This window comes from Electrona antarctica, assembly GCF_951216825.1.
Source record: "Electrona antarctica genome assembly, chromosome: 16".
Classification (NCBI taxonomy): domain Eukaryota; kingdom Metazoa; phylum Chordata; class Actinopteri; order Myctophiformes; family Myctophidae; genus Electrona; species Electrona antarctica.
The window spans coordinates 35,070,134-35,079,886 of NC_136797.1; the positions used below are offsets into that span (position 1 = coordinate 35,070,134).

General features: G+C 39.8%; 1 protein-coding gene across 3 annotated transcripts in view; it reads left to right on the forward strand.

Moving 5' to 3' along the window:
* The window catches only part of ssh1b (slingshot protein phosphatase 1b), a 36,128-nt gene extending 29,638 nt beyond the window's left edge, over positions 1-6,490 (forward strand). For 2 of the 3 annotated variants that reach the window (XM_079525225.1, XM_079525226.1), the window contains one exon: positions 1,255-6,490. In XM_079525225.1, the coding sequence (XP_079381351.1) occupies positions 1,255-1,989 (735 nt within the window). In that variant the 3' untranslated portion in view covers positions 1,990-6,490. The remainder of the gene's footprint in view (positions 1-1,254) is intronic. The other variant, XR_013791995.1, reaches the window with a different exon arrangement.
* The last annotated feature ends 3,263 nt before the right edge of the window (positions 6,491-9,753 follow it).

A 9,753-nucleotide genomic window follows, 5' to 3' on the forward strand; every position in this document is an offset into this window, starting at 1 on the left:
GTAATTAAGATATGTATCAATGCCGGGTTATAACTGGCTTTCGATGGTGACGTAATAAAGATAGGTTTCAGATTACATACATGTATACATACAGACATGTAGACATTACCTTTAATTCACCCGACACTGAAACATATCCCAGCCAGTTATAACCCGACATTGAAACATATCTTAATTAAGTCACCATCGACAGCCAGTTATAACCCGACATTGAAACATATCTTAATTAAGTCACCATCAACATCAGTATATATACCTCCGAGCATACGCACATAAAAAAGCCAGCCGACCACTTTCAACTTACAACTTACATACATGTATACATACATACATTACCTGTTACCCAACCAATATTGAAACATATCGTAATTACGTTACCATTGACAGCCAGTTATAACCTGACTTTAGTATTTAATTTCAATGTTTTCCAGAGAGGCTGAGATTTGAAAGTTCGCAGCGGTCAGGCACTCGACAGAGTGCAGTTCTAGTTATTATTATGATGATTATCTAACTGTCTATAAATGCACCACGTCTCTGTACGTGTGTGTGTATGTACGTACGACATACGTACGTCTGTAATCCATGTAACTCGAGAACTGTTCGCCCCACCGACCTCAAATTTGACACACGCGTTCCACACCACCACAGGGAGTGCAGTGCCCGGTGTCGAGTCCGTAGGATAGCTGGTTGTCCAGAACCAGCACCAAACCCTCTGCCTAGGCTCTGGACAGGGCCCAAATAGCCAATTGATCACATCTGATCACCCCTAGCTCTCCATATATGGAGCTGGCCTCTTCTGACAATCACAATGATGTTCTAACATCTGCATAGACTCCATATTTGGGCATGCCTTACAATGGGCATGCCTTACAAAGAACTCCATATATGGGCATAACAGGGACACAGGCATAATAACTGGGTGGGGCATTCATTTCCAACTTGCATCGTTCCAAGTAGGCCAGTGCACAACGGGCACCGCTCTAGTTATTATAAACATGTGAACACAGTGTAGTGTGTGCTGAGAGTGTGTTCTCTCTGCAAAATCTCCAGCCTATGTAAATTGCTGCATTTTGAGTTTTATGTACACTGGTGGTGAGTTTACAGCACAAGCTCTTGTCTCATAAAGCACACTGTTGACTCAGATTCGGATTCAAATTAACTATCGGCAAAGTTACCATTTAACTCAATGTTGTCACCTTTCAGTAGTTTGTCATGGCTGACCATGTCTTCTCTCTCTCCCTTTCCTCGGTTTAGGACAGTGCTAGCACAGGAAACCCATTCAAGGTGAAGCCCTCCTACCAGTCCTGTAAAGACTGCCTACGTCTGACACAAGTGCGGCGCTGTGACCGCCCAGCTGGAGGCCGCACCCATCGCCTTAACCCCACCCGCCACTGCACAGTCCCCTCCATATCCATCGATCCGCCTGGCACCCATTTCGCTCCAGCCCAGATTCTGTCCTCTGTGCCAGCTCAGGCCCCTGCTGGGTCTGCCGTCCAGCCCTGCAGTCGTCTTTGCCGCTGTGAGAGCTGCTCCCCGGGCATTCTCCCTGCCCCTGTTGCATGCCTGGAGGCCTATCGTCAAAGGGCAGTGTCGCCCATGAGCTGCGAGGAGCTGTCTCATGGCCACTGCTTACTGGAGACGGAAGACATGGACGAGCCACGAGTGGATGAGGAGAACGATTGTGTGCTGAGGAAGGGCAGAGAGAGCACAGGAGCCTTCACAGAGCTTACCCTCCTGAATCTCAACCTGGAAGGAGAGAGGCCAACAACAAGGCTGGCCCCTGCTGAAGGAGTACATTTACCAACTGGGCCAGAGATCACCCCCCCTGGTGGTGAAGCAGAGCTCCAGCAACAGGCGTTGGCTCAGCTGCAGATGCCAACACTGAGGTTAGGACTTGGTCTGGGATTGGTCCGACAGAGGGCAGAGGAGCTGGAGAGGCTCTCAGGTTTAGCCAGGGATGGTCAGGTCCCTGTAGACCCCCTGCCTTAACAGATAAGGTCTGACCATGGCTGGCATGGATGCAAGGATGGAGGTGGAGGGTGATATAGCATGGCACTACGAGACCAACTCCCACTGACTAGACTAGCTGCACTCTACATTACGTGGATACAGCTATGGACCTCCCAAATGACTGAAACTGTGGTGGCACACTTTCACACCTGGTCTGTAACATTTAGTCCCATGTTTGTTGTCACTGAAAATCTTTACTCTTAACAGGCAGAAGCACCCATGAGATTCAGACCTAAAGTGAATATGGATAGCCTGAGTCCGGGCCCTTGTGGCTTAAACACTGTACAGTAGTTGCCTCAGTTCTTCCACTGAGGGCTTCTTCTTACCTATCAGACCTGGTTGATGAACAGATCTGTCTTAAGCCACCTGCTTCCATACCTGAGGCTCCTCAAGCTGACTGTACACTTTCATAGTTGCTGTGTCAGCAGACAGGTATGGCATATCTGTACAGCAGAGAAGTTAATTGATAATACTGACACAGTTTTGCTCTTAGATTATCACATTAGAGTGTGATGTAAGAACAAAATCAAATGCCTGCTGTGTCAATTTGGTCAATAGGATTGAGGATAGGAGTGGCTTAAAGAACAGAGATGTTGTGTAAAGTCAACCAGTGATTTCCATCTCCCCTCAAAAGATCTATGAATAGCACTTTGATTTTGGGAGAAAAAAGGATATGGGGTAACACATTTTTGTTCTGTCAGAGTACTGTATGTCAATCTAAACTGACCAGTATTGGTAAGAAGAACATTGTATCTTTGCAATTGAGTCTCTGACTGCATTCAGAGTCCCTTCACATCATTACCATCGATAATTTAATTCTGAATTATCGGCGTCCCTCCCCTGCTGTTGCTGCTTTTGCGTCACAGAAAGGCTTATCATATATATGAAATATTTTTTTCAAGAGGACTTATATGAGCCTTCTTATGCCTCTTTAAGTAAAGCAGTGTAATTAATGTACCTCGGAACACAAGCATCTCAGACTGTTTTGGTCGAAGACTGTTTTGTTGACTTGCCTCTCTCCTCAGTGACCGGTTCACCCTGACCTCTTTGATTCAAATGTGACGTAATCATTTCTAAACAGCTCTCAGTATAGTCTGCTCATGACATTCAGTGTTACATGTGTTACATGTGCTTTAGGGCAGAAATCCCCATATGTTTCAGCATATTATGAATTAATTGAGATTGAATACTACTATAGTCATAATGAAATGCATTGCATTATTGGTAATTTTTTTAATTGAACTCAACTCTGTTAATGCTTAATTCATACAACGGCATAACATGGTGCGACGCGTTGTGAACTTAGATGTTTTATTTCATTGGACGATTGGACGATGAAGTATAAATCATGCTGTGGATGTTTAGGGGTCATGCACTGAAACAGAGTATTGATAAAGTCATCATGGTTTTCTTTTCTTTTTTAACCACCAGGTGTGGTATTATGACATCAAAAAGCAGGCGTCTAGCTTAGATTTCAGTTTTCATTCTTGGAATAGTATGCCCAAAAGAGTTGCTCACTCTCTGCAGCCAAGCTTTATACAAAGCCATATCATGCTGTCAGATCCAGTTCATCATGCATATCCTAATAGAATTTAGTGGTATTCTTTGATTACCCATAGGCCAAAATAGCAGATCTACAAGCTCACAAGGTGTAGTGGCTATTTTCGGCGAAGAGAATTGGTGTAGTGGGAAAAAGGAGGGGACCAAATGTAGACCCCTGGGGGAACCTGGTCAATATAGTATATACTGTAGGGTTTGTGCATGTGTAGGTATTGCTTGTTTTTACATGCATACACAATACTTTGAGCTTCCTTTCCCTATAATAGATCTGCAAGACATTGGAAAATGGGATATAGGCCTATGAATATCCAGCATTTGAGCACAAGTCTAGTATTGGCCAGTTATCCAATTGCCGTAGACGCCTTGTTTTCTAACAGTGGAACAATTTAAAATTTTCTGATGCAACTGTTCAGTTGCTGTTTATTTTACTTTATGCACATTTCGAGGCGCTTTTGGAATACGTTGTGCCATAACAGAAACATTGTAATGTATTCCATCTGTATCCTTCTATAGCACACGAACAAGTAATATAATTTGCACTTTGGATTAAGCATTACACAACAAAGTGTGACTCCAGACAAAACCAGAACTTGAATTATCTGCTCTCATGTCTGTAGTAATAATTTTATTCCTTTTCCAAACATATAATCAGTATTAGGACTTATTTTGTTTACTGGATACTACTAAGAATCCACTGTGTTGAAGGTATTCAGAATTATTTGAAACCCTTGCAATTGAAAAATATAAAGGGAAAAATTCTAGCGTTGTTGATTCTCAACATTACAAAACCATTAAGCTTACATTCATGAATATCATTAAAACTCGAAAAATACGAACACATCCTACAGTTGTGTGAGGCCATTTACAGAAATATTGTGGCAGTGTTTTTTTGTTTTGTTTTTACAATAATAATAATTATTATTATTATTATATTTTCTTATAGGTTTTGGCAGTTACTGAAATATAGGGTGCCAATATTTTTAATGGAGCCATATTTTATTTTATTTTTAAATTATTTTTAACTAATGAATGCACCTGAAGTTATTTATTTATTCATTTTGTGCATTCATTCACCTAACAAAGCTCATTTGCAGCCAATCTAAAGTTCTCTTTGCCATGGAGTATTACTTTATAATGCACGTTTTATTTTGTATTTTATTTTTTCATTCTTACCCCGTTTGTTAATATTTCACTGTTTTTGCATAATGCACGCTGGGTGTGCTAGATAATATTGCATAAGGCTTTGGTTTGTACAGGGCAGACACATGTAAGCTTTACACTAGTAATATGTTGACAAGAAGAGATCAAAGGCTGGCTACAACTGTAAAGAATTCATGCAATTTGTTTCGTTTTGTTCGACCATGTGGTCTCTACTGTATACTGTATTTTTTTATTTTGTAGCACAGCTAGAGTAGTAATATTTAGTTTATCATTTGGTTTTGGTTTAAATTTACACGGTTTGTCCTCACGTGGTTACATGAGCATGATGTAACTTAGTAAATTAAGTATAGTAGGAATCATCAAGCCATGCTATAAAACAACATGCTGGCCTGTTTGTTATGGCTATGATATAGATTAGGATTATATGAGTCAGATTTAAATCTGATTTATACTTTGTCGTATGACACTGTTGTGCACCAAAAAGCGACTACAAACTTCTTGTAGATCTGCTATTTTCATTGCACAACACCACCATACGATGGATTATTAATTAAGCATTAGCCAGCGGTTCTCAATGTCATCACCATGAGAGGACACTGATAAAACCATGATGATGGAGATTTCAGACAAAGTGCTGTGCCTTCATCAATCTGTTGAAGACTAATGCTACTCTTATGTTTATCCACAAATTGTTGCACTACCTTCAGTTGTTTGCCATGGTTTGAATTTGTTTTGTATTTAAGTGCCTTAACCTTGGCCTTAGCTCTATCATACAGCATTGTGGGCTTTGCTGAGTCGTTGTTTATGAGTGCGTATTTGTACACTAGTGTACATTTGTGCAGTCTCAGAGTTAAATTAACACCGAGGATTTTACTGTGTACTTGGTCTCTGCCCAAAAAGGATAATAATCATACTCATCACCATGCATTTCTCAGCCCATCATGTACTGTATGCAAACACACTTTACACAACACCATATAAACAGCAGCTCTTACCCACGGACATACAGTATATTTGATGGACTTTCATTCATAAATAGCCTATCAATGTAGTTTCTATTGACATTGTTGAGACTAGTGATGTGCTGTATGAGCCAATGCCAGACGACGACAACAAAAATCTTTTTACATTGGTGGTGCTGGAATCAAATCTGTTAATGACATTTAAATTTGGATAGGATGATGACCACAACGTGTTACTTTTTAACCGTGTGTATAACATTTCCTCCAATTTCCAATAGAAATAATTAGCTAGATATTAAGAAAAAAGCAACTCATATTGATACTGGTTATATACTCATAATTAAGTTCTCGTGCCATCAGCACAACATGATTTGGTGCACCTCTAATTTAGCCAAAATGTCTTTAGGCTGCATTTAGAGTTGTAGACAATGAACCAGTTGTTTTTATTATGTTATTCCTGGGCAGCAGGCATCAAACTGACAATCCTACTAAGGGCCAGAGGTTGAAGACATTGAAACGGAACAAATGTAGAGGGGAGTAAAGTGACCGTGCATGGCTAGAGCACAAGTTGTCATTATCACCCCTCGGCATTAGAGCTTGAGTGGTTTTGAGTGAATGAGTGGAAACTGTTAAACATGAAACTGGGAGTTAGAATTTGTTACATTAATTGTTTTTTGTTAACCTTTGTGCACTGTACTGTACATTGGCAATGTTAATGTGTAATGCACTTTTTTTTACATTTTGTTAAAATGATGTCCAGTCCAATGTTTATCATGGAAATAAACCATTTCCTCTCTGCATAATCAGTTCATTTATTTCTAAACACAAACAAATTATGGAAAGCTCATTCTCTGCTTTAAGTAATGTATGGATGAATTTACACTACAATATCTCTGATGTTAAACACCTTATTAGTATTAGTATGAAGAGAGACAGGAAACGGTAAGAGAGGAACAGAATCATACACAGAAGGCCGTCGGATCGGGACTTGAACCCACAATGCGCTGTCAGGCTACATTGAGCCTAAGTGCCCAGCCCAAACCACTAGGTTTTTTTTACCTTTTAAAAAGTTTCAAAAATAGAAGATCTTACAAGCTTGAAGCTTGCATCGCGACACGTCATGAGCTTAGATCTGCTATTTTTTATATTTTCTTGAATAGACCTTAACTAAAACATTTTTTAGTTAATGTGTATTTTTTGTTGTTTGTTCTCAAATAGAAACTTTAATCAAACCCAACTTTGTTTGAATACATTTGTCACACCTTTTTGTGAAAAATGAAAGCTTCAATAAAAAGAGTATAAAAAAGTATTGGCCAAGATATCAGTAATCAGACTTATCGGTCATCTGGGACATCAGACGCAGAAAGCTGGCGTCGGTCGGGCTCTTGTCAGGAACACTCGTGTCATACTGTAAATTTGATTTCACCATTTTTGTAACAAATGGAACACAATTATACTTGGAACACTCACTGAATGAGAAAGGTGGAGGTTTGGGTGGTGGAGTAAAGCTGATTAGGAACTTATTCAATCAGCATACTGAGCTGATTACAGCTGGGGCATGTTTGTCCTGCATGAACTAAAGCAATGCTTTCTTTTGCTGCCTCCTGAGTCATTGTGCTTAAGCCTAATCTATTTTGTCATATAGTATGTTGCTCAAAAGATAAGTTGTATCAAACATGACCCGGACATTAGCCTAATTAAAATACTTTTTAAGTTAAATATTTCAAAAAGGATAACCTGTCAATGAAGTTGGAGCCAGTGCGTGTCAAAGGTTTTGAGGAGAAAAAAAACTAGGGAATTATGTGGACCTTGGACATCAGTCATTTATGATGTCAGTCATCTTCTATGACGTATGACTCCAAATTTAGGCAGGTTTCATGATCACAGCCTTATTGACTTCAATTAAGAAAGGTACAAAATGCGTGGGAAAAAATGTGGAGGTAGGCTACTTCTGTGGGCAGCGTGCCTTGACATGCTGTCTACAGAGAGCGCTTATTGAGTTAGTCAAATGAATTCATTCTGACATCACGGGGCAGTGATAAACATGGGATCACTGGATTGGTGACGGTGGAAGCTGGACGCTTTAGTAAAGGAATCTAGTCCTGAAGGAGGAAAACTCAGACTATCCAGATCAAACCTCAGCAGGTGAGTACCATCTCAACACGGCCTCCCCTCTGGTTTTGTGATGATTGTGTAGAGTAGAGAGTACGGCAATTTCCCAGAAGTCTCCAATACTACCTAAATGTAGTGAAAATTGTTATGTTTATAGGAATGTAATGTGATTCTTATGTGATTCTCAGGAAAAGTTCAACTTTAATTTTTCTGACAGGTAAATCTATGACATACAGTAAGTCATACAGTAGACTATACAAGTGAACAATTTCATTATTCTAAGTTCTGAATAATTGAGGCTAAGTAATTTAATTCTATCCATAATGTTAGTCAAAGCATTTACACCACATTTGTGCTTGTAGCTTAGATTGTATCCTTTTTATGACCCTACCCTGTGTATAATACCATGACAACCTCTCTGTCAAGCCATTTCCTGCATCTGCATATCTCATTCTGCTATGAGGACTATTTGAATATGAGCTATGATGTACATCAGGAGCACAGTTCTAGTGGGCCCGGCAGAATTTATGTTGGAAAAACAAGGCCTATTTTTGGAACTGCCTAATAGTTTGTGTTCTCTGAGTCACAAGTCTCGGATAAATGCTGGCAATGATATTGGAAGAGTCAAAGGGGAAGGCAGTAAACGGGAGGAATAGAAAGAGAGGGTGGGGAAGGGATATCAGAGGCATTTCCACAGATGCCTCACACAGCTGCTATAGCTGCTGCCATTATGAGACCCTGCACACGTACATCCATCCTAAAATAACCCTTTAGATACAGTGCAAGCTGTAAGGTCCTTTGCCAATGAGTCTACTACTGTAAAGTCATGTGATTGCGGCATGGAAACATCATACTAGCTCCAGAGAGCAGTAGGGACTAATAACACATACATCTTTTAGCAATTATTTTACCACTTAAATGCTTTATTCAACTGGATCTGAGTTGGACTGATTTTTCCCTCTACAGTCTACCAATCTCTATGCCAGAAGTAGCAGATCTACAAGCTCGACGCATTGGGAGCTTGTAAATATGCAATTTTTAATGCCCCCCAATATGGGTACTGTCTGGGGTTCAAGTGGTTAAGAACACATATAGTCAATTGAAAGGGCAGAAAACTGAATGTATATGACAAGATGCCCAGAATGCTAGAGTTCATCGTTCAGACAAATCTGCAATGACTAAAATGCAATGATTGTATAGTTACAGTGTTGATAACAAGAACTACAGCCCACTGATGTCATCAAGCCAGGTTCATAACTTCATATAGACATTGTTTCATGTATGAACTTGTCATGGACTAGCCGTCACAAGCGTGTTGGTTTCAGAGATAAGCGTTTAAAAAACTGAAGTGGCTCTCACCACTTCTTAGGCTTGAAATAGATTAAGCGGACAAGAAAATGATTAGAGGTGACAGGTGAAGAGGTTCAGTCTTTCTTCAATCAACTTTTGTTTCCACCTTGGTTCAATATACAGTACATTTCTTTGCAACCAACCCTACTGTCAACGTTTAATGCCTGTCAAGCTTTTTTCCTCTTGATAATCCCTCTAAAGCTATCTATCATGTTGATGTTTAACCTCCATCTACATCGAGACACACAGACAATCCAGTTCAAAAGTCAAAGCCCTTGTGACTTCGGTCTGTTATTCCAGGCGACCTTTCTTTAGTCCCTGTTACCAAAACAATCATAAACATTCAGGGAGTTTGAAGGGCAGAGCAGAGAACAGACACCACTTGTTTCCTAGAGGCTAATTGAGAATCCATGATGTCTCACAACAAATCAGCAGCAGCAATAATGTTTCTAATTGGACATCCCAATATCTGTAGATCAACTTATTTATATAAAAATACAAATTGTAAAATATACAACAATGCTCTAAATTAATCTTACATTGTATTTGTGTATCAGAATATATTCAATAGATTGTGAATTTGTGCATGCAAATTCTG